The sequence below is a fragment of the Paramisgurnus dabryanus genome, chromosome 12 (genome assembly GCF_030506205.2).
Source record: "Paramisgurnus dabryanus chromosome 12, PD_genome_1.1, whole genome shotgun sequence".
NCBI lineage: Eukaryota > Metazoa > Chordata > Actinopteri > Cypriniformes > Cobitidae > Paramisgurnus > Paramisgurnus dabryanus.
In genome coordinates, this window is record NC_133348.1 from 7,142,719 (window position 1) to 7,169,679 (window position 26,961).

Below are 26,961 nucleotides of genomic sequence, written 5' to 3' on the forward strand. Positions count from 1 at the left end.
CAGTGTGACCTAGTGATTTGTTATTAAAACGCATCCAAAATGACTTCATTAAATGCTCATTTGTCTGTTTCTTTAGGTTCTGTCAGAGTTCTTTCGCTTAACCAGCAAAAACCTCAAAATCGAGTTTTTCAAAGAACTGGACAAACATCTCATCGCTGTCTTGACATTTTCAAGTCCAAGGGTGGATGTACCGGCCAGATACTTAAGGCGTATTTGCATCATCAAATCGCACTGGGGGTAAGTTTCTCATGCACATTAATGATTTAATGGTGTCAGCAAAATAGTGTAACCACATTGTATTTTCAGAGCTGTTAATTGATGGTCCTTGACCATTTATGGGTGCTATGTATGAAATTATCTTTCAGAATACAGATGTTACTGCTAAGTGAACAGCAGTCCTCCGTGGCCTTCCCATCCTCCTTGGAGATGAGAACAAAGACTTCTTCAAGACATACTTTGTAAGTAGTTTCAGGTGCTAGTTTACAGTGGCCGAGTAGGCTTGTCGCAATAGTCGGTGTAACAGTGATTACCAGTGTGTCAGCCTCTTACCGGTTAGATCACTTGCCCACCGCGACACCGTCTTTCACCGTCGTTTTGATATTTTTTTGTAATTAAATCATTTAGTTTCGTTAGAGACAGCAAACATGAATGTGTCTTCTGCCTGAATTCAGCAGAGCTGAACGCGCATCATCACAGAGCAGCCGGTGTCAGATTTCATTTATTCCTGTCAGAGTGTGTGAGGCGAGCGACTGACCAGACGATGGCAGAAGCCGTATGCTTACTCATTTTTGTTATAATATACATATATGATGTTTAATGTAAGCGAGATCGTTTTGTTGTTGCGTTTTTCATTACAAATAATAATAAACCCATCATTCAAGCAACCCATTATAGAGGAGTAGCCGGATGCTCTCCTTGGGACTGGCAGGTTCTGAAGTACCTGTGCACATTGACTCAAGCACTTAATTAAACCAGCTGTTGCGCTCGCATTGCATGCAAATTCATATGAGATTTAAAGGAGTAGTCTACTCATTTTCAATATTAAACTATGTTATTGCCTTAACTAACTATATCCCTCTATCATCTGTGTGCGTGCACGTAAGCGGTGGAGCGCGCTGCGACACTTCGATAGCATTTAGCTTAGCCCCATTCATTCAATGGTACCAATCAGAGATAAAGTTAGAAGTGACCAAACACATCAACGTTTTTCCTATTTAAGATGAGTAGTTATATGAGCAAGTTTGGTGGTACAAAATAAAACGTAGCGCTTTTCTAAGCGGATTTAAAAGAGGAACTATATTTTATGGTGTAATAGCACTTTTGTGAGTACTTCGACTCGCCTGAAAAGTCCGCTCCCCTTCTCCCTCTCATAATGGGAGAGGGAGGGTGTTACTGCGCCGAGTCGAAGTACTCCCAAAAGTGCTATTCCACATTAAAATATAGTTCCTCTTTTAAATCCGCTTAGAAAAGCGCTACGTTTTATTTTGTACCACCAAACTTGCTCGTATAACTACTAGTCTTAAATAGTAAAAACGTTGATGTGTTTGGTCACTTCTAACTTTATCTCTGATTGGTACCATTGAATGAATGGGGCTAAGCTAAATGCTATCGTAGCGTCGCAGCGCGCTCCAGCGCTTACGTGCACGCACACAGATGATAGAGGGATGTATCAACTCTTCTTAGTTAAGGTAATAACATAGTTTAATATTGAAAATGAGTAGACTATTCCTTTAAGACAGCCTATGCAAGCGCTGCATTTAAACAGTTGCATCTAATTCAAATTAAAAAAGTAAGCCCCTCCCACCCTGTGAAACCGGTATCATCGGGGTTGTCACGCACCGATTAACCGGTGGGAAAATTCTGTCACCGCAGCAACCCTATGGCCGAGAGGGGTCACAACTCATGCATTGCAAATGCCACAGCACCTCCAGATTTGGAAACAACAGTGTCATAAAAGTGGCCTATTATTTTCATATATGCCATATGCAATTTCGACATGCAATGCAAACTGCACAGTAGTAGAGTAGAGCTGGGCCATAAATTGACTGCAATACTCATGCGTATCTTATCAGTAAAGCTGGTTTCATGATTAGTAATAAGTCGCCATCACCTGCTTTCAAATGCAGCAGCATTTACTACACAGAGCCGTATTTTACTGAGAAGCTAGGCAAAATCGTGTTCGTAATCGTGAAATTTCACCTCTGATAATGCATGAGATTTTGCCGAGCTTCTCTGTGAAATACGGCTCTGTGTAGTAAATGCTGCTCCACCTGAAAGCAGGTGATGGTGATTTACTATTAATCACGGAGCCAGCTTTACTGATGAAATGCGCATGAGAATCGCAGTCGATTTCTCGCCCAGCCCTACTGCTCAGTACAATGTGTAATGCATAGGTTATGCTTATTGGAAATTTAAGTTAAAAGGACCTCTGGCTAGTTTAACAAATTAGCCTTTTTGGGTTAGCCCTAACGTTTTGCCCCACAAACGTGATAGATGAACACTCCAATGTTTTCGTTGTAGCGATATTTTAAGAAATGTTTACCCATAATGCATTCTGGACTGATGTAGATGGCTCCAAGCGCTGCTACAAACACAAGGCAAATTAACAATAACGTTATCAAGATAAGCTATTACCTCAGTTAGCGAGTGAAATATACCTTCCTCCGTGTTTACGGCATGTTGAGGCTCAAATTGGAAAGGCTTGAATGGCAGACATTTCGCTCGCTAATTGAGGTAATCGCTTTACTTGATAATGTTATAGTTTATTTGCCTTTTGTTTGTAGCGGCGCTTGGACCGGTCTACGTCACGGTCCATAATGCATTATGGGTCAAACAAACAATGGTGACTTACTAGTAAAAAGGTTGTCTTAAAATATCTCGCTACAACAAAAACATTGGAGGTGTTGTTCTATCACGTTTTTGGAACAAATGGTAGGGCTAACTCAATAAGGTCTCAATAATGTGTCAAACTAGCCGGAGGGTACATTTCATAAGCTTCCATTAGGGTAGGATGTTTTGTTAGCAGCAAGCATAAAAGAATCCGTCATATGACCCACTCCCCCACCATCCTCGCATACCCTTCTCACCTTTTTTTAACCCTTGACCAGTTTGCATGCTTGTTTAATGGTACACATCTTCAGGTGTTAATGAGAGGGTTCTACTAATCTCACAAATGACCAGTGTAAGAGTGAAATGATTATGTGTACAAAAATGTCAACTGTCCTCTGGGACAACAGCAAAGCCTTGTTAGAATTGTAGGTATTTTTTCTTCTCATATGTTGTTTCCCTGTTGAATATGGCTTATCCATTTTACAGAACTGTCAATAGAGTGCAAGGTTTGTGTTATCACATTGTAGAATAGCTAACTGTTGTCATCAGCTAATGCCTCTTCAGATGTAAATATGAGCAGATGTGAGATACCCTCAATTGGTCCTGATCAGGACTACCTATCAACCTTCTTTCTAAAGTGGCTGCTTTGTGTTTTCTACCTAAATGCAAGGTTGTATATCAATGTGGAATTGTGTAATAATATCTCATGTAATTGTGTTTTTAGGACTGTGATGAACCTGAACTGGCCAACACCTCCATTGAGATCCTAACAGTAATCCCTGAAGGTACCCCACTTCAAGGAACACACCAACATTTTGGGTTTTTAGCTTATTCACTGTATTCCCCAGAGTTACATAAGTCCATACATACCATTTTCATCTCTGTGTGTCCTGTAACTTTGTCTGACGCACCCACCGCTAGCTTAGCTTAGCACAAAGATTGTAAGTAAATGGCTTCAGCTAGCATACTGCTCCCTATAAGTGACAAAATAACGCAAACATTTTCCTATTTATATGTTGTGATTTGTATAGTCACAGCGTGTACAAATAACAAGGTCATATGAGACACAGACATCTTCTAACAGTATACATACAGGGAACTATATTCTCTGAAGACAAAGCACTGCTACTTGGGTGGAGTGATTTGCTCGCAGCACCAGAGAAGCCCCCTGGTGAGGAGAGAGTTGTGCTAATCACTCCGCCCAAGTATCAGTGCTTCATCTGAGAATATAGTTTCCTGTATGTATACTGTTAAAAGATGTCTGTCTCATATGACCTTGTTATTTGTACACACTGTGACTATACAAATCGCAACATATAAATAGGAAAATGTTTGCGTTAATTTGTCACTTATTTGGAGCAGTATGCTAGCTGGAGCCATTTACTTCCAGTCTTTTTGCTAAGCCAAGCTAGCGGTGGGTACGTCAGACAGAGTTACAGGACGCACAGAGATGAAAACGGTATGTATGGACTTATCTAACTCTGGGGGATACGGTGAATAAGGTAAAAACCCAAAATGTCTGCGTGTTCCTTTAAGGCCCAAAATTCAATCACTCAAAAATCTACTGTGCAGTGAGTAGTGAAGTTCTTTGTTTTTTACACACACACACACACACACACACACACACACACACACACACACACACACACACACACACACACTTACATTTATGGTGTATCTACATTATTGATGGAAATATATTTTTTTTTGTCATTTGGTCTTGGTTTTGTGTAATGGTGAATGTGTGATTTGTTGGGTTTTTATGTCTTTTTTCAAAATTCAAATTCTCTCTTATTGGATGTGCAGTTCACTGTATTGTTCTGTTTCAATCAAATAAAGTGTTTCATTGATTCATTCAAACTGTTGTCTCTCTTTGTTTCAACAACTTAAAACTTTTGAGTAAAGTTTACTTGAATATTTTAAGGCAATCGGTTTCCTAAGATTTCATTAGTATTGTGAACACTTAGCCTTGTAAGGATAACTTGCCTTAATTAGTACTGCTAACTGAACATAACTCAGTTGTCTGAACTGACATTTCCTTAGTGACGGGAGCTAATGATTTTTAAGTTCACTTTACTACCATGACATGAGTTGTCTGGACTAAAAATTTTTTTGTCATCATAACTAATGATTTTGCGTTAACTGTACTCAAGTGTACTACCATTATATGAGTTGTCCTTACACATTTCTTCTCAGCTACAACAACTTAAAAATTGATTGTCAACTTTACTTTAAAAATTTGAGGCAATCGGTTTCCTAAGTTTTTTTAAGTAAAGTCAACAAATTACATTTTACAGTGTATTTGGTGCCCAAACATACAGTGAAACGCACAGAAATTAGCACAAATGGGCAGCTATAATTTAGGCATTTGGTGATTATGTAATTGGTTTCCCAAAATTGCAATCCCGATTAATTGTGCAGCTCTACTTCCAGGGAGTCCTGCATTAGACTCAGAGCCATTGAAACTAACTGAAGTGCTAACAGAATGCAAACAGCTTTCTCCAAAACATATTCCACAACATCCACAGATTTCTCTCATTACACACCCACCACGACTAAACATCCCAATTTCTGTGCTGAGACAAAGCAAACTTGGCAAACCGAAGGCAGCTTTCCACCTTCCGAACACATTGCTCGGGCCGGTGGCTATCGAACGTCGCCCACAGCTCTGCATGGGGAGCCCGAGTTGATGAGACGGGTGACGGGGAGAGGTTTGTAATTAGCGATGGGGTTTAGTGTCAGCGGCAGAAGGCAGGAGAGGCAGGAGATGGGTCTGTGTAGCGGGGCAGTGTGATTCCTAATCCCACCGAGTGCTGGATTATCACGGCAGGGTGCGAGGGAACAAGCGCTATGGTGTTGCATGAGCACCTGCGGGCCAACCGCAGCGCAGAAATACATCAAACGCAAAATATACACACACATCACACTTGAGCGATTGCAATACAGTAATTGCAAAAGTTTGTGGGTCATTTCTAACAGCAGTTTACTGTAGACCTGTTTGTTTGTTTGTTTGAAATAAATCGCATCTAACCTTTGTGTGTGTGTGTGTGTGTGTGTGTGTTTGCTCAGTTAAGTGAACCAATGGGCTTGACAGCTTCTTCAGGTTAGAGGACAATATGAACAAGATTACTGTCAAAGTATTTGTGTGGAGGGACGCAGGAGTGAAAGGACCTCAGATAGGGGGGTCTCATCTCAGAGAATAAAGCTTTTCTGAGCGCAGATGACCGTGAGATCGGGCTTTAAGGCGCCGGGTTGCCCTGTCATCCATTCATTTGTCACACCTATGTTGGTGTCTAATGGACTACAGCATCACTGTATATCTGTCATGGGACTGGACCGTCACCAGAAAATTGTTTCTAACTGGGAACTTAGACTTATAAAAAATAAAACAAAATGAAAGCACTAGCTAATATGAATTAACAATGAGCAATATAGATTTTCAGCATTTATTAATCTTCGTTCGTGTTAGTTAAAGCCAATACAATTGTTCATGTTAATTCATTGTGCATTAACTTGTATATGATTACAACTTTTGATTTTAAAAATGTATTAGTAAATGGTAATGGTACAATGAACCAAGATTAATAATAATGTAGAAGTATTGTAGTTTATGCCAACTAATGCATTTACTACAAAATACAACCTTATTATTTTAAAGTGTTCCCAATTAAACAACATAAAAAATACATAAAATGATATATCCACAGTTAACTATTTGTAGAAAATAGAACATTTATGTAAAAAATAAATGTAGTACTTATTATAAACAGGATTTTTAACTAGGAAGATTAACTTGCATGCATATAATATAATGGGGCTGTCAAACGATTAATCGCGTACAAAATAAAAGTTTGTGTTTGCATAATATATTTGCATGTGTATTGTGTGTAATTATTATGTTTATATAAACACACACACATACATTTAAGAAACATATTATTTATGTATATATTTTTTATTTATATATAAAATAAAATATCAAAATCGAAATATATATATATATATATATATATAAATATATATTATCATTTTTTTAATATATATATATATATATATATATATATATATATATATATATATATATTATAAAAGTATATAAAAGTAAAATATATATTATATAAAAAATGTAAATGTTTCTTAAATACATACATGCATACCGAGTTTTTTGTGATTGTTGCGGGCAAAAGTTCTTGATCTTGCGTCAGGTTTTCTTAAAAAATGTGATGGAATATTCAGGATATTTATGCAAATTTAATTTTAACTTGCAAAAATTGCGGAAACTTGCCAAAATTCCGGAAACTTGCCAAAATTCCGGAAACTTGCCAAAATTGCGGGAACTTGCAAAAACTGTTTTCAGCTTCTGCAGGTTTTCAATGATGTTCATGTCACATCATCACGTCACTTCATACCATTCCCATGGCAACAGGGTACATGGCTGCGCTTGTGTGAAATAAATGCAACATTTTTCAACTTTCTGCTAAGATATATGTGGTTTTTGCTACAAAAATGTGGGGATTATGAAATTATGCAAGCCCCGCATATTTTGCGCACGGAAATCTGCAATTTATGCTGTGAAAGCGTGGCGTATTTGAAAAAATGCGTCCCCCGCATAAATATGCAGACTTTGGCTGATTATGCGTCAAATCAACGCATAATCGCGTTTTTCTGGAGGAACTGGTGTATATTTATATATACAAAATAATTACACACAGTACGCACACATACATTATGCAAACACGAGCTTTTATTTTGTATGCTATTAATCGCGATTAATCTTTTGACAACCCTAGATATAATATGTAAAATTGTACAACTGTTGTATTTTTTGGTATTTTATTTATTTATTTAACAGGGACCATGCATACCGCAAGTGTTATGCCAGACTTAGCTATAAAGCTATGCTAGTTTGCATCTGCAGTCCCTGGGCAGGATGTTGTTACAGTACATAAACTTACAAAACTTGAAGACACTACAATATACAAAGATAAAAATACATATACAATATTGTGTATTATAGTAGAAGTATTATACACTCTCTGGGTCATTCTTCAATTGGGGTGGCAAATGAGAGGAAGAAAATGCTTGTTTGTTTTCTTTTAATAAAATGTATTCGTTTAAAATTTGTTTAATGTGCTCTATCCATTAATTTTAAACAGTACATTGTGAAAAACACTGTCATTATTCTCTTACATATCCGTGCATAAAATTGGGCAATATAATTACATTGTAAATATATTTATATATATTTTTTACAATATTAAATAAATATTATTGTTTTAAATATTGAGTAGATTTTGATGCCTTAGTGTGTAGCGATGTGTGTTTATATTAAAAACTAAAACAAATGTTTGTATTTTTAAAAGTTCTGTAACATTTCATAAAGTTTATTGAGCTGGATCACGTTATCTTCGGTTGGCGAGCTTCAAAAAGGTCACGTGATTTCCGGTAAGGGAACATAGGGACCATCGATGCTCACTGGTTTTTGCGTTGCATTGTGGGAATTTTTAGGGAATGAACGTTCCAGTGCACTGGAAGGATTTTGCAATTGAGACAGCCCTTAAAATGGCCAACTCCCTGATCAGTGCCCTGACTACTGAACAAGGGAGCTGATTGAGACATACCCATGACGTTGTCAGAAATGTAGCTAACTTTAAGAAAACTAATAAGAAAAAATGCACTCACCATGCATCCCTCAGATCAACCAGCACCTGCAATAACCTTTGCACACAGGAAGTAGTCCAAATTGATTTCCCTCTTTTCTTCTATTGTTGTAACACCACAGACATGAATTTGTGGGCCACTACTTATTAAAAATATTTTAAAACAATTTAATTAAATTTGTACATATTAAATAAAATCTATATTTACAATGTACACTTCATTTGTGTAAAAAAATTTATTGTTGCCATTACAATCCATGATACCTCTCTGAGGTATGGCGGGAACATGCATATTTTGTTACAAATGCAATCTCTCAAACTCAAATATGTATTTAAAAAATATATAATTGTTGATAGTGCATGAATTGTGTTTATCCTACAGAATACAAACATGGAAACATTTTATAATTTATTGGTATTTAAGTTTATTTCAACAAGTAGAGGGACATCACTTGCCACCACAAATAAAAAATGAAAAAATGCCTCTACTATATAAAGGTACTGAGTTATATATTGATTTATAATATGACCATCATTTTATTTATGAACAATAGTTATAAAAATGTATATGTATACTGTAATAATTTTATATTAAAACGGATTTCCTTTAATCCATAAAAAAAAATAAGAGGAAAAAACACTGTGTTCTGCAAAACAAACTACGGTAAAAACATCGAACAACTAACCAGCACAACAGCAATTACAAACCAAAGAAAGCTGCAATAAAAAGCCATGAAATCAAGAAGGCGAGTTTAATTTTAATTTCGTGTCAAGAACGACATCGCCGCTTGTGTCTGTGATGTCATGCATTACACACCAATCTCACTTTAATGCTCGTGATCTAAATGAAATCTGCAATTATAGAAATATTCCACGCTGTTTTCTCTGCATTATCTATATGAGCTCATTAAACACAATGGAGTTTCCAGAGCGTTTTCTTTTATTTGTTTTAGTCAAGCAATCAACTTTGCTCAATGGTTCGCCCCTACGCACGAACAAATACAGAATTAAATCTAAACACTTCTGGACCAATAACACATACCATAGGGAAAAAACAACAACACGATGCTTTCGTGCTGTGCGGCAGAAGCGAAACGACCGGTAGCCCAGAGACGAGGCTTACTGAAGACATTATTCATAAAAGCGTGAATGATTTCATGGTCGGGCGCGTGAAAACCTGCCAGAAGACAGATGGTGGGGCACAAACAAGGCGAGTTAGGCATTGAAGAGGGATGGAAAACATGGAAGTGGATTTTTTCATTAAGTGAGGGGGAGTTTGATTATTATTCAAGTTATTGAAGTGAAAAAGGTGGAGACCCACCCAAACACACATTTTCAGATTGCATCACATGCAGTCCTGGGTACTGAATAATAAATAGCCTACAGCACATTAATCACACCTAGCAACACATACACGAATAACAGCATGCTGTTTTCTAAGTGCACTCAGCCTGGCCACATCTCAATCATAACCCCTGTGTTAGTTCAGCATTGAAATAACTTAATGACGGGGGAAATAAAACATGTTAGTGCGTGAAGAGCATTCGTATGTCTGCGAGAGCCCCCGTGATTAAATCCCAGCGTGTCACGGTCGCCACAGAGACCCTCGACATAACCTACTGTACTCAAACTGTACGCACCCCGGGTGCAAAGTCACAGCGAATACTCAAGGTGTTTGAGGTGCCTGCGATTTAAATGACGTGCTATTTGCTAGCAAAAATAATGAGTGTTTATCCCCGTGGCGGCACTGAACCGCGAGGCATGTCGTTCGGCTAAACCTGTCGGCTCGGTGTCAATAATGAGAATGTAATGGTGGGGATTGTGGGTTATGATATCGATTTCGTGCGCATGCAGACAGGATCTAGCTCTCCATTGGGGAAGGGATTCTTATAAGCCAAGCGCTGGCGTGTATACATGTATGGCACGCTTGGGGGCTTTACATAAAGCACCATGAAAAAATTCATATATAACGTGATCAAACACAATACATTCCTGTAGAGTAAACACAGCATACGCTAACAATGCAAGAGGTCACAGGGGTTTAACTATAACGTATGCATTTACTGAATAAGCCTTTGACAATACAAGCATGTGTTGGTGTGCATGTTGTCCTTGGGTTTGTGTACGTTATGTTTTTTATCCTATATCACTGAAGGGATTTTTAAAGAAATATGAAATGATAGATACTCATTGTGACAAATGCATGTGCTGATGTGCTCCTAAGCCTCTTTCAGAGCCGTAATGAGCTGCACCAGACTCTGTTAATACAAGCCATAATGTTTTTTTGATTGCCCCGTTTAATCTCGAGCATTCATGCCTCCTGCAATTCAAGGGCCGACCCATTTTCGCAGCGCTGCTCCGAGAGGTTAATCACAATCACAACAGATGAAATGAAATGAACAGAGACTTTTAGAGCAAACACTGCTGTGCGCACATACAGCAGTTACAAAAATTGATGTCCAACTTTAAACAATTAACATCTTCACTTTTTCATTAAAGATGCATTCAAAATTTGTATGCATTCTCTAGAAAATGCTGGGTTATTTTCAACCCAGCATTGGGTCAAAAAGGGACGAACACAGCAGCCGCTGGGTTAAATTAAAGGATTACATTGCAAAAAAAATATTTTCAAGATAACAAATTCTTAGTATTTTTGTCTTGTTTTCAGTCAAAATATTTAAAAATTCTTAAATTAAGATGCTTTTTCTTGATGAACAAAAAGACCCAAGAAAATAAGTCTAGTTTTTAGACCAAAAATATCAAATTTAAGTGATTTTGTGCATAAAACAAGCAAAAAAATCTGCCAATGGGGTAAGCAAAAAATCTTGAACATTTATCTTAAACACTAAATTCAAGAAAAATTATAGAAAATTTTGCTTACCCCATTGGCAGATTTTTTTGCTTGTTTTGTGTACAAAATCACTTAAATTTGATATTTTTGGTCTAAAAACTAGACTTATTTTCTTGGGTCGTTTTGCTTATCAACAAAAGCATCTTAATTTAAGAATTTTCAGATATTTTTTACTGAAAACAAGACAAAAATATTAAGATTTTTTTTCTTAAAAATAATTTTTTGCAGTGTACATCATAAGTTTCCTTTTCAAAACAAGTCCAATAAAACGTTTATTCTCGTCAAAACTGCCAATGATTTAAGTTATATATATTTTGATCTGTTTGTGTTTTAAAGTTATTTATAATAAGTCAAGTTTACTGTTTTGTGCACTTCAATCATTTTGGATAATGAAGTTTTTTATTGTTAACTTGTTAAACACTCCTGCCTATATAACATATCTTTGTGACGTCATTTTAAGTGTCTGATCACATTTGTGATTGATCATTGCAAAAAATGTATGAATTTATATATAGTATATTTTATTAATGTACATAGTGTATTATATGTAGTATAATGTACTATAATATACAGATAAAGAATATCGTCCAATATATCGTTATCGGCCTTTTTTTTTACCTCCTAATATCTGTATCGGCATCGGCCCCAAAAAATGCATATCAGCCAGGCTCTAGTATTTAGGCCACAACGTACACCGCAAAAAATATTTTCAAGAAAAAAAATTCTTAATATTTTTGTCTTGTTTTCAGTAAAAATATCTAAAAATTCTTAAATTAAGATGCTTTTTCTTGATGAGCAAAACGACCCAACAAAATAAGACTTTGAGTGATTTTTGCTTGTTTTATGCACAAAATCACTTAAATTTGATATTTTTAATCTAAAAACTAGACTGGCGCATCACACGGCTAGTGCAAGATATTTAAAAGTACTTTTGTCGTTTTACCGATCGTTTCGCAAGGTGCATTGGTGTATTTGGACCATAAACTCAAGCTCAATTTTCAGAAAAATGTAAAAGTTTATTACTAGCAAAAAGGATCAAAAACTATTAATAACATATCCAACCGCAGTAAAGTCTGCTTTATCACCTGTAAGCTTTTTGTTTTACTATGCATTTTTTATGCATATCTAAATAAAACCCATATTCCCCAATATCCTGTGGATTGCCTTTTGTCAATAAACATCTTAAAAATGTAGTATTTTGTTTCTTTTTTTACAAAACACTTTATATTATATGGTGCATTGAAAGCAAATATTGTTCAGATCCCCCTCGACATCACTTTTGGCCACTGCTGTGTAAAACCGTATTTCCCATAATGCAATGCTTCAAATAGCCTATATCTCCTAGAAGTCAATTATGGATGATATCTCCTACTGGGATTAGAGGAAATCTTATCAAATCTAACCACATATATGAAAATAAATCCATCACAGACTCCAGATGGCCTTGGTTTATGTTACAGTAAGCCACAGAGCTGCAAAAGGTCATGGGTTCCATCTCCAGGGAACACATAATGATCAAATGTAAAGCTTGAATGGACTGCAAGTCGCTACGCATCTGTCAAATGCAAAAGGTTTTTATTTGTTAAAAAAATTACCTTTCCACATGGTCCAAGTTTCCAGCCACTCCGAGTCCTCCGATCATGTAGAGTTTTCCGTCATAGACCAGACTGTTGTGCCTGCAGCGAGGGACGGTCATTCGGGATACCAGATTCCAGTTGTCCAGAAGAGACATGTAGCACCACACATCTGCCATCGTCACCCCCGACTCCGTACCACCTGGAAACAGGACGAGGGACAAGTCATGCCGCACAATGTCATTTTTAAAATACTCAGGTACTTGTATTTACTTTAACCAACCCCTGACCTTTAGGTGATATGGGATTTGGAGCTGTTTTTAATATTGTGTGATTAGTAAAAATCTAATGCACGTTAGTCGGATTCTTCATGAGATCATGCATCAGACTATTTCATTTGATATACGACGGCCCCTCCAAACTGTGACATACCTGACAGATAAATGTTGTCCCCCGCCGAAATGACGCTGAAGAATTCGCGGTCGTAGAACGGAAGGCTGGCCAGCGGATACCACTTGCTGTTCTGTGGGTTGAAGCAGGTGACGGCCGTAAGAGAGCGCTGGTTCATACCGATGGCCTGCCTCCCTCCGACCAGCACAATCACCTCTGCTACACCTGCGGGTTAGACAAAGGATACAAATATCTGAGTTTATTGCCCCTGTGGTGGGATGTCGAGGTGTTGAAATAGAGCGCCTGACAGGGCTGGGAGTGCACTCATTCTTTATGGTGTATTGATGGACTGCAGGGACCCCCAAAGAAGACCGTTGTGCTCCTACACCATATCTTATGTGTGAGTCTGAAACTACTATAGAAGGTAAAAGTAAAGATGGGGGTGGGCAAACTATTTTGCCTCGAGGGACAGGTTTTGGAAGGGTTCATACTTTGAGCATAATGAACACTCAATTATTCATGTACTGTATGCACAATGTTTTTTATATTTAGGAAAAAATGTTGTGGGACCTCTACCCTTGTGCATATCAATGGACATATATACAAATATGAAAACATGTGTAATACACGGTTTTGGAAAAGAAAGCATTTTTATATTTATTTTTTCTTTGTTGTTTGCACCATAATACTTAATTCTGTGTAAGTGGAACCTGTTGTACACAAACATGGACAATTACACTGCTTCATTTTTAAAAAAAAAATATTTGGTTATTATATTTATTGGTTCTTCATAACCCCAAAATAGCTGGAAGAAATCTGGAAAAAAACAGGTTATATTACAATCTGAATGAAACATTTGGCATAGTAAGAAACTTTGTATAGCATGTTTAATATTGCTGACTCTCTAAAGCATTTGCTGAACTTGCAAAAATAAACCCTGGTTATATTATAGTAAAAGTGTAATAGGCATGATTTTTGGCAGATTGATTACCAGTGGTATTATCATTGTCGTACTACAAATACCATGGTTAAAATATGGTCACTTTGGTGAGACCATAGTACATTTGTGGTTACTGTACCATGGTTTAACTACATAAAAAATACACATAAATGCATTTACATTTGTAGTAAGGTTGTATACTGATTTTTACATTGCAGATGAACAAACATAATACATGCTTTAATTTTAATTTCAGTGCAATTGAATCAATAAACAAAATATTCAGTTCTTCTGCATCTTAAAGAGCACCTACGTTGCAAAAAATGATTTTCAAGAAAAACATTTCTTAGTATTTTTGTCTTGTTTTCAGTACAAATATCTTAAAATTCTTAAATTAAGATGCTTTTTCTTGATGAGCAAAACGACCCAAGAAAATAAGTCTAGTTTTTAGACCAAAATTATCAAATTTAAGTGATTTTGTGCATAAAACAAGCAAAAATCTGCCAATGGGGTAAGCAAATATTTCTTGAATTTAGTGTTTAAGAAAAAGTTTAAGATTTTTTGCTTACCCCATTGGCAGTTTTTGCTTGTTTTATGCACAAAATCACTTTTGATTGTTATTTTTGGTCTAAAATCTTTTTTGATCTAAAATCGTTTTGCTCATCAAGAAAAAGCATCTTAATTTAAGAATTTTTAGATATTTTTACTGAAAACAAGACAAAAATACTAAGAATTTTTTTTCTTGAAAATCATTTTTTGCAGTCTGTTTCACGTTTTTACATTTCCTTTGGTGTGTAAGTGTGTATTAGTGCATGTTAACAATATACAAAAAGTAAAAAACCCAAATTAAAAGATGACGCAAGTTATTGTCTCCAACATAAATCTCTTTTCTTGGACTACAACAAACACATGGATTGTACACTGCAAAAAATGACTTTCTTACTTAGTGTTTTTGTCTTGTTTTCGGTAAAAAATATTTTAAAATTCTTAAATTAAGATGTATTTTCTTGATGAACAAAATGACCTAGGAAAATAAGTCTAGGTTTTAGACACAAAAATATAAAGTAAAAATATAAGTAAATTAGTGCTTAAAACAAGCAAAAAAATCTGCCAATGGAATAAGAAAAAAATTCTTGAAATAAGTTTACTTTTTTCATTAAAAAACTTAAGAAATTTTGTCTTATTCCATTGACAGATTTTTTAGCTTGTTTTAAGCACAAATTTGCTTACATTTTATATTTTTGGTCTAAAAACTAGACTTTAGGTCATTTTGCTCATCAGGAAAATACATCTTAATTTAAGAATTTTTTGATATTTTTACTGAAAACAAGACAAAAACTCTAACTAAGAAAGTCATTTTTGCAGTGTAGGCAACAGTTTACTTCCTAGGATTGGTGACATAGGCAAGACCGACATTATCATAATTCCCGCTTGGATTCACAGCCTCCAAGTAAACTCCTGTTATTATTGCATTGTGCGCAAATCTTTCAAACATGGTAAGGAGCGTCACATTTCCGGCTGACGTCAGAGGTATTCAGGCCAATCACAACGTACAGATTAGCTGGCCAATCAGGGACACAGAGCTTTTCAAATCCAAGTGTTTCAGGAAGAATGTGAAATCTGGAGCTACAAAGATATATGGTAAGTGGAAAATAATGCGTTTTTATCCATAAACCAAACAAACACATTGTATCGTACTACATACACAACATAACGTCATTTTTAGCGCCCTTAACAGACAAGTGTTTCTTCACTACGTAGTATCAGACATCGGCTACCATAGTTTTTCCATGTGTTTCGAAAGGGAGCAGTGAGCTGTACAGTGGTTGCGTCTTTAAGATAAGTCAAGACGTTCAAATGTCATGAACACAGTATTTGGTTTAATCATTTGTAAATATAATGTCGTAAATGTTATTAAAAGATATATTTATATTTATTTAGTGTAATATTAAACTGTACCTGTCAAAATGCTTTGCAGCCGTGTCTTATTAGTTTCAGGTGGTTGTTATCCAGTGGCGGTCGTTGACGTCTTTATTCGAGGGCGCTCGATGCGAAGTTTGTCACAACGTGTATGTAGCCATCTTGTGTGGTTCCTTTTTTCAAAATATATGTTCTGCGCGTCGAGTGATCCTATGTGCATCACGTGTCTTGTCAAAATAAGTGCCGGCTGCAGACGCGTCTAAAGGGTTTATGATAAAAGAGACGCTCGCGTTTGCCAAATACTCGCATAATCTCATGCGTAATCAGAGAGTTGACTTTTAAGAGAGTGTCTTGCGTGTATTTCATGAACGTGCAGCAGGCACTTATTTTGACAAAACACATGGTTCAAATGACGCAACAAACACATATTTTGAAAACGCAAGCAACACACATGACACTCCGAACACTTATTTTGAATTAGCGCCCCTCGGATGAGCAGTCACAAGCCGCCACTGTTGTTATTAGGGCTGGGCAAAAATATCGATTTTTCGATTAATCGTTTTTTACATGGTCGATTCAGAATCGATTCTCAAAGAGCAGAATCGATTTTTTTTTCCAGATTTTTTTTTGCAAACATTGAACGTAAGATTAACGTTAATCAAATTACGAGTCTTCTTCACTAGATGTCACCCTCTTTTTCGCCTTGCGCGATGTTACCAAGAAGCCTGTCATTCTTTCATTCAGTGCTTAAAATGGCGGTTTTAGGTGCTTCATCGACGTTGATGCCACCTTCACATAAAAAGTAAGAGGTATGAAAGCATTTTAGATTTCGCAAGCAAGACGACAACAATTGTTGTGGCTTTTAATTTCTTTTTATTAATTAACTTCTGTTCACTGTTCTTTTTTATTAATATAGTATTTGTTTTAAATCTAAATTCATTGAGTTGAATCGAGAATCGAGTATAAAAACCGACCCGAGAACCCGAATCGGAAATTGAATCGAGAATCGAAATCGAATCGATTTGAAAGCTTGTGAATCGAAATTGAATCGATCTGGAACATCTGAATCAATACCCAGCCCTAGTTGTTATCTCAGAATAACATACATTGGAATGTCTTGACTGTCCAATCAGAATCAAGCATTCAAAATTGCTGTCTAATAAATATGGATTTTTTACAAAATTGCATTGATTGCCCTCAGAAGACCTTTATTAACCCCTTGGGCCTGTGTGGATTACTTCTGTGAAGGATGGATCCAGTTTTTCAAAATCAAAAGCACCATTTACTTCCATTATAAAGCTCGGAAGAGCCAGGAGATTTTCTAATATAACTCCGATTGTGTTCGTCTGAGGATGGTATATATTGGTTGTGTAAATCATGGGGTAATTAAAATTTTTTGCTGAACTATCCCTTTAAAGGAAAGTTAGTTATATCAAACGATACCCTTTCATTGAAAACAAAAAGTTTGTTATACAACACAAAATATTAGAAAGTGTAGAAGAAGAAGCGATTTTTGGTTCGAAGCGATTTTCATTCACTTTGAATTTCTAATTACAAAAGGAAAGCAGATAAGAGGAAACCTTCGGCCCATTAATAGTCCATTTGCATCCGCTCTGTCTCTCTGGCTGAACCGAACATCATCTCTACAACAGGCTGAATCTTTCTCATATCTCGTATCATATCGTGTATATTTCCACTCGCTTTTACTGTTTTCTTTCTTTATTTTCCACTCCAGTTGTGTTTTACCTGCCCTGGTGAGAGACGCTCAGATTTAAGAGGAGAGATAGAGAAACGGAGAGGGGGAGAGAAAGAGATGACAATATTTTAAAAGAAGAATGGTATAGTTGGAGAAAAGCCCATGGATCAGGAGCAGGGCTGTTGTCTGGGGAGCGCAGGGGGAAGTATTGATTCGGAAAGATGAGCCGGCGGTTAAAGGAAGCTCGAGAACGTCTTCCTCTTACTTTTTCTCTCTCTATCTTGCCTCCTCTCTCCCTCTCAGTGTTTCCTCCAGAACCTTAAACAAAAGTAGGGTGATTTGATGACAAACCCTCCGCCGGTGTAGACAAAAGACAGCAAGTCTGAACATTGTGACCCTTACACACACGACAATAGGCTTTCTGAGATTTTAGATACGCTTGGTTGTGATTTTTGTACAAAATTATACGTAGTAACAATAAATCATAATCATAAGCCTAGAGGTTGCCGTGTGGTTGCTAGGGTCTTTTCGCTGGTTCGTTCACAATGATATTGTGGATTTGGCTCGGTGTGATTTTTCATACGTTTTAAGGTCTGCCAGGCAACAACAGTATATCTGATTACGTATAAAATGAATAGCACTCGTCTTCTCAATAAAGCGGCGTTATTTGAGTCATCATTCATGTCTGTAGCACAAGCGACCCGGACGGCTTCCTCGCTGTTAGGATTAAAACAGGAGAATATAATAAAGCGTTGTTAAAGTGATGCTTGAAGTCATTGATTAGATTTTAAAGGTTTTTAATTGTAAATGTTCTGTGTTTGCTAATGACAAACAAGCCCATTTGAATAACCGAACACTGAAAAACTCAAAAATGAAGTGACACGGGACACGATCACGGTTGAGAGCGCAGATGCAAACGATGCACTTCACGCCGAGCTGAATCCGACGTGCTCGCGGTTATAAGACACTTGAGGGCATGCAGCCAAACAGATGGTTATGAGTTTAGTTAAGCTCTGATAATTCAGTTACACTTCATTGGACACACATGCACAGACTCTTGATGTGTGCCTTAACCTCGATTCCAGTTTTTATGTTATGCTGCATGATCAAGAGTAAAGATATAAAGATTAGCACGGTTGAGTGTATTTATTTAAGGGCTTACTCAGAAATTAAAATGCTTTTTATTACTTGCTTGCCCTCGTGTTTTAATACCGACAACTTTAGCAGAACATAAAGCATGGATTTACGGTACTGTGACAAAACGAAAATTAAATATGAAATATAAGTAAAGCTTACTTAAAGAGCACCTATTGTTCGATTCACATTTTTACATTTCCTTTGCTGTGTAAGTGTGTAGTAGTACATGTTAATGATAGGGGTGTGACGAGATCTCATGCGACGATTACATGTGTCTTGCGAGATTTCTTGTGGAGGTGCTGGCCGTTTCTCAAATAAAAGACTGCATCCTTCGGAGGTCGCATTTTTAAACTGCATTTACTTCATTACTGTCTTATTAGAGACTATGAACAATTATAAAGTTTACTAATTATTTAGTTATTCGCAAATTGTTGCAATATGCTCACAACTTCCGAATGTAATGCTCAGATAATGATCTGAAATAAACCTTGATGACGTATGCAGCCTTCATATGCGACCTCCGAAGGATGCAGCTTTCTGTTTGACCCTTTTACAGTGCATGCATTATATTTGTCTTTTACTGCGTTTGCTTTTTTGTTTAGGTTTCCAATAATGTTCGTTTGGGAGCTCGTGTGAAGTCTGAGACGCGTTTTGTTTGTCTGTTGATAAGTGTCAGATATGAAGTCTCAGCAGATTAAACCCTCACACAGAGTTTACATGATTTAATGTCTGCATGTTCTTGCTCAAAAAATGACAGTGGCTGTATCCTTTCTAGTTTAAAGAAATTGACATATATTAAATATTCAAATGGGTTTAAACATTGTTTGACTAAAAATAAACGTTTCTCTCCGTCTAAAGTGAAAGTGAAGACAGCGTTCGCAAGACGAGTCCACTATCGCCCCCTGCAGGCATTTGTTATAGACCACAAAATGTTGTTTAATGTAACTTGGTTTTAATACTTTATTTTAACCAATTATTATTGCATCTTCATTATTATGTCATTTTAAATGCTACTGCTCACGTGGGTCTTTTTTATTACCCCAAAATAACAAATTACTTCATTATCAGTTAGCAAAATAATTGTTAGGGACAGTCCTTGATTAGTTAAAACATTTAAAAATAATGTGATTTCAGTTTCTTATTCATTTATTTTATCATTGAGGGTTTCTTAAAAAGTGTAAAAATATCATCTCGTCTCGTTCTCGTGAACCCAATCTGGTGTTTCGTCTCGTCTCGTGGATTAAGTGTCTCGTCACACCCCTAGTTAATGATATGCAAAAGGTACAAACCCCAAAGTAAATGATGACTCGAGTTATCGTCTCCAACGTAAATCTTTTTTCTTGGATTACAACAAACACACGGATTGTAGGCAACAGTTTACTTCCTGGGATTGGTGACAACTTTTAATTTTCTGTCGGTCTTGGTACACGATGTAACTACAAAAGAGTCAAGTTTTACTCTTTGGTTATTTTTGAGCGTGATGCTAATGGCCTAATCAGATTCAAGAAATTATGCTAAGCTATGCTAACAGTTGTAGCTCCAGATCCCAGAAATCTGCTGAATGGATTCCAAAACGATAAAAAAATCTAATATTTAACACTAGGGGAGCTGAAAAAATATTTTTTTTAAGTTGGAGTGTCCCTTTAAGGCTTCATAAACTACAACAACTAGCTTCCGGTATGACCCAAAGCCAAACATAATTGTTTCCTGCCAATAATAAAAAGCCGGTCCCACCACAGTGGCACCCGTCAATCAAACTGTTCATATTCGGGGAGGAGCAGATGTATCTAATATCTACTTTTCCTTTTACCGCCCCACACTTATGCTGACGCGAGAATCTCACGGCTTGATGAGCACCTGCAGGAAGCGTTACACCTCTGACAGGTGAGCTTCACTTCGCTCCGTGCTCACGGCATCCCGCAGGACACAGTTCTGCAATCACGCCCGTCTCTTCCGCACCACCTCCTTCTAATGAGTCCTATCTATGGCATCGGTGCAGCGCCTGCCATCGGTAAATAAAGGTTTGCTTGACATAACATCATGGCAGCCAGGTAGTTCTCATCCCCCGCCGAGCTAAAGAGCAATAATGATAACATCCAGAGCAAAGAAAGTCGGTAAATAACTGTCTTCCCCTCCTCTCCTCCTGCGCTCGATCACTCCTGTCTCTTCTTCACCGCAGGAAGAAGCCAAAAGTGCTCTAAACAGCCATCATCTTGCCCTAGAAGACGACTCAGACAGAGTCACTTAGCCGAAACTCAGCGTGCTCTCGCAAGGGGTTAATTTTCCTAAAGTGCACGAGTCGTGATCTTTCTTTCCTTAAACATGCATGGAAAGGGGTCCAAATGTCCAAAAAAATTACGTTCTCTCCTACGCCATGAAAATCTACAGTAGTTAGACTCTTAAAAATAAAGGTCCATGATGTCATAGAAGAACCAATTGGCTGAACCCTAAAGGCGGGGTGCATGATTTTTGAAAAACACTTAGGAAAAGGGTCTACTAACTGACACCCCGCCTTTAACATCATGTAGGCCATCCATACATTTCCAGCAATTAAAAGCCTGCTAATCTTACTTCCATGACTGAAAGAAAACGACTTTAAAAGGGAAACAAAGGTTTTAACTCCACGCCAACATATGTCTTTGTTACTTTAACTTATAAAAACAAGTTAAAATAGTTATGTCAACTTATCACAGGTCAAAACATAAAATCTTATGCTGAATTGACTTGCAAAACCAAGTTGTTTAACTTTACAACTATCTTTTACGCCCACTTAAAAAGACATGATCATTTTTAAACATTTAATGGCAGAAAGCTCACAAACTTTGGCAAGAGTAACTACTTTTTGCAACAGCCTGAGAGCTTATACTGAAATCATTATGAACACATCAATGTTTTGACCTGCACCCATTAACAGTCCATTAAGAGTCTATAGACAAACTGTCCACAACATCTCCAGCCTCAGTATGATTATACAGCACAATGATGGGTCACTTTCTCAGTGGCCTCTGTCTCAGAAAAATCTTTGCCATTTGTTTTCTCTGTAGGGAGTAGAAAGAAAAAAAAAATCAATAGAATTTTGAGCTCTAAACCAAACCTCCTCTGAGATAAATCACAACATTACAAACAAGTCAAACTTGGAAAATATATTTAATGAGGAGAGTTACTGTGTATTTCATGAGGCATTGTAAATAATATATCAAAACGGTACAATAGAATATGATTACATGATATTGTACATGACAAGCACCTTATTTTTGTGCTTGAGTGTACAGATATTTAAGTTTTAAAGGGCACCAAGCCTCCATTGCAATTTTGCAATGCATCATGGGAGCAAGAGGTCACTCCTGAGCTCTTAAAAGTAGTTATTAGTATAAAATAATTATAATTACCCCATCATTTAAAGGTGCCAAAGAGTGCATTGAAATAATATGTTAAATTGTTCTCGGATATCTACATAAAAGGGATGTGGCTTTATTAAGGGCAAAAATGATCCAGAAATGTTTTTACATGTCCATTTATAACCCTATGTTTTGCCTTTTTGAATGAAATGGTCTATTATTACCTTATTTAAAAGGGTCATGAATAATAATGTTGAGCTCTGCAATGATTGGCTGTTTCTCAGTTCAGTAGCTCTGTGTGTGTGTAAACAGACCTTATGTTTGAGTCTGTATCAGATGAAGATACAGATTTTAAAGAATAATCAATTATTTGGAGATCGTTAATGGACGTTTTTGAGTGGTACGTTTTTTTTTTAGTATGGACCTGCAAAACGTAACTGTAACGTCAAAAGTAGAACTTCCGCATAAATTCTAATATACACTCACCTAAAGGATTATTAGGAACATCTGTTCAATGTCTCATTAATGTAATGTGTGTGGGGGATGTTTTCTTGGCACACTTTAGGCCCCTTATAGTGCCAATTGAGCATCATTTAAATGCCACGGCCTACCTGAGCATTGTTTCTAACCATGTCCATCTCTTTATGACCACCATGTACCCATCCTCTGACGGCTACTTCCAGCAGGATAATGCACCATGTTACAAAGCTCAAATCATTTTTAAATTGGTTTCTTGAACATGACAATGAGTTCACTATACTAAAATGACCCCAACAGTCACCAGATCTCAACCCAATAGAGCATCTTTGGGATGTGGTGGAACGGGAGCTTCATGCCCTGGATGTGCATCCCACAAATATCCATCAACTGCAAGATGCGATCCTATCAATATGGGCCAACATTTCTAAAGAATGCTTTCAGCACCTTGTTGAATCAATGCCATGTAGAATTAAGGCAGTTCTGAAGGCAAAAGGGGGTCAAACACAGTATTAGTATGGTGTTCCTAATAATCCTTTAGGTGAGTGTATATGATCATTTTTTTCAGACAAACAGAATCAGAGTTATATTAGAAAATGTTGCAAGCTTTATAATGGTACTAAACGGTGCTTCAGATTTGAAGCCCAAATAAGGTTAATAAAGGCCTTCTGAGGACAATCCATGTACAAATATCAATATTTAAAACTTTACAAACTAAAATAACTAACTTCCGGTAACAAAGTTCACTAGTGTATGATGTCTCTCTTGTCTCATCTCCCCTACATCTTGTAGACAACATCCTACGTTGAAAGGACACTCTCTCGTAAACCCACGGCAGCTGGAACAGGCAGGACATTTTCTAATATAACTCTAATATAAAAAATAATCATATACATCGAGGATGGCTTGAAAGTAAACTATCCCTTTAAGTCTGAGCTGATAAGGATGTGGCATTTCTTGTTTCCATGGTAACAGTGACACCTCTGATTAGTGGATGCGAGGATGCTCTACATTTAGATTTTGGTATCAGGAATACAGCTTTTTATCAAAGCAAAATTGAATTAGCTTTCGTAAATCTTATGGTGGTTTTGTTTTTAAAAGTAAACGTCTTACTGATCTGCCATGCTCTAATGTTCTGCACATAAAGTCAGAAAGTCCACCGCACTGTGAGCCATCACTTACAAATGAACTAAACAGGCATCAAATGCATTTTCTCTGCCCTTTCCACCAGGAAAATAACTCCTCGAGACAAGAAGAATGAGGTGATGTTGAGTAAGTCTGCCTGTCTCCTCTTTAAAAAGTGTTCTCGGTCTCTAAACAGCAGTGTCTCGTTTAATAATTTGTCAGACAAAAATGTAAGTCCTACTCAATACAACAGAATAAGTGAGATTACATTTGACAGGGGGGAATTTAAAACAGTGCAAGCCCATCAAGGCAAACGCCGCCTTACAAAATCACCTTCCTGCACTTCTAAATGTAAATTCCATCCCGCTACTGTAGCGCCGGAAAGCAATCAACATCCGAAACTGCCGAACGTAACTTTATGATTAGCGTTGACAGATTTATCATTTCCATTCTTCACAATGGACTAATCTAACGAAAGACATGTGAAGAGGAAATTCAATTACTCAGTCAAATGAACAAACCGCAGCATTCACAGAAGCCGAGCGGGTATCGGTTCTCGCTGAAGCTCGGAGCGGCTAGAAACGTTGAAAATTACATCTCGCACACGCTGAGCTCGGCCTTTATCTGTTATTCAAATGCACTTCATGTGAGGACTAAACTGCCGCGACCTTATGTTGAAGGTGAGACTCAAAAACAAAAAGTCAATCAATTAAACAAACGACATCCTTCCGTCTTCGCCTTCTGTAGAAACGCGCAGTAAGAGAAATGAGTCGGTAAAAGCAGTTTGTGGTCTGTAAAGGATGGGGCTAAGTGTCAAATCAGCAGAATCCAATACCTTTGACTCGTTCTGCCACACGGTTGAATGTTTCGCACCGAAACGTTGACCTCAATAAATTGTGTCAAAGCTTTGTGAATGCTTGCCAAATGGAAGGACAGATTGTGAAATGGAATCTAATTAGACGGTGATGTATTGGACTGCACAAGCAGAAAGTCAAGGATGTTCAGATGACTTAATATTAGTTTATAATGGCCAAAGTCAAAATGACTTTAAAAACCTTAAATATACTCAAACCAGTTGCTCCAAGTTTCTTTAGCATCTTTATGAATTAGTCGTTCATTTCATTGTAACTTTTTACCTACAGCCACCCTGTCAGTCATCTTAGCCCACCTAAAATTAGTCTACAACTTTTGTATATACAACACACAAATCAGATAGACTATAAAAAGTGACTATTTAGTTTACTTTTATAGATGGATATATAAAAAAATTTTTAAAGGCGGAGTGCTCGATTTTTTAAAAACACTTTGGTAAGGGTAGATGGACCGAGTACCAAAACACACTTGTAGCCAATCAGCAGTAAGGGGCGTGTCTACTAACCAACATTGTTGCCTGGGTTGCGTATGTGTGGGTCTATCAAAAGAAAGTCCAGATTCTATTGGGGTAGGGGCGTGTTTGTTTTCTTTTCGAGATCGTGCACCCCGCCTTTAAAGGCTGGACAGGAGAGCAAACAGGTGGAGAAAGAGAGACTAAAGGAGTCAGAGACAGGTAAGAGAATGAATAAAGTGTATATGTAGCCTTTTTTAATAGTTATGATACAGGTTATTAGACCATAATACAGGGGTCTCAAACTGGCTTGAGGCCATTTTTAAGACAGACATTTCATCTGGGGGCGCAAAGCTATTTTAAAGTTAAAAAAAGTACTATATTTCTGTAAATGTCATGTTTATTTTCTATTATTTAATGTATAATAATACTTGAAAATATATAAGCAGTCGTTTTATCTTTTTAAAATACATTATTTTATAAAAGTAAGTAAATCTTTTCTTAACCTTATCTTAAATAACTAAGACCTATTAAAACCTTTCACTAAACTAACACATTTAATTCCTGTATAGATTTATAAACTATTATAAAAAATTACCACCAGTTTACCACCAGTTTTCAGTCGTATTGACTTCATTATGTTCTTTGTTATTTCAGTTTTAATGAATTTTCTATTATATGTGGAAAAATATGAATAAGTGAAAGTGATCCTATAACTTTTGAATGGGTAGTCAATGTTACACAAGCTAGTTGGACAGAAAAAATAAATCATTTTTATGTCAATCTGCAATACAGCACTTACCCATTTTATGAAAAAAAAATTAAGCCAAAACGTTATTTACTCATTTTAAACTCTGTGTATGTTTTGATAATCATTTTGAATCTGATCTCTAACAAAATTCCTTCACAAAAATGCAATTATTTCAGCTTTTTGCAAAAAAATATATAAAAAAGACCCATATTTAAGAGTTTATAAGCAGAGAAAAAAATATAGATAGAATGAAAGAAAGTTTTTTCCCATTTTGTTTGTTTTTTAGTTGTTTGTTTGAAAGCCGAGGGTCATTTGATATATTTGTATTTTAATAGTTTTTTAAAACAAAATTTTCCTGGAAGGCATTTTGTGAAACTTTTGAGAAAATCACAAAAAATACCGACGGTTTTTCAAAAACTGGCTGGTGGGGAATGAGTTAAGTGTCATTCACTCAATCATGTCATTTTCAATGCAAAGATGACATTGTTTGAGATATCTTTGTTATGACAGCTTGACATAAACCAATACATCATAACTTGTTATGACAACTTGACATTACCAAGACAACACAACGTGTCATAAATCTGTCATAAACATCATAGCAGATTAATTATCATACTTAAACCACCTAGCTTGATGGGTTAACATTACATAAAACTCTTATGCACTGAAAAAAATGATTCATTGAATTTAATCAATTTTTTAAAGGTGGTTGCAATCAATTTATTTAAGCTACATTTAAACAAAAATTTGAAAGGCAAAACAAAACAAAAAACTTTTGTTTAAATGTAGCTTAAATAAATTGATTGCAACCACTTACCTTAAAAAATTGAATAAATTGAATTAATCATTTTTTCAGTGTGTGGTTGGTTTTAACATTGGCTGTCCTGAGGCCATTATAATTGTGTCATGAATATTTTTCTGACCACTTTTTAACAATGATACAAAT

General features: G+C 36.5%; 1 protein-coding gene and 1 long non-coding RNA gene across 4 annotated transcripts in view; one reads left to right on the forward strand and one right to left on the reverse strand.

Moving 5' to 3' along the window:
- LOC135738335 (kelch-like protein 29) overlaps window positions 1-26,961 on the reverse strand; it is a 325,496-nt gene that overhangs the window by 34,863 nt on the left and 263,672 nt on the right. For all 3 annotated transcript variants that reach the window (XM_065256340.2, XM_065256342.2, XM_065256341.2), the window contains exons 10-11: window positions 13,347-13,529; window positions 12,936-13,116 (exon numbers count right to left, since the gene is read on the reverse strand). In XM_065256340.2, the coding sequence (XP_065112412.1) occupies window positions 12,936-13,116; window positions 13,347-13,529 (364 nt within the window). The remainder of the gene's footprint in view (window positions 1-12,935; window positions 13,117-13,346; window positions 13,530-26,961) is intronic.
- On the forward strand, window positions 157-3,705 carry LOC135738336 (uncharacterized). Its single transcript, XR_010528685.1, has 3 exons — window positions 157-237; window positions 366-458; window positions 3,554-3,705. It is a non-coding gene; the product is annotated as an uncharacterized lncRNA (long non-coding RNA).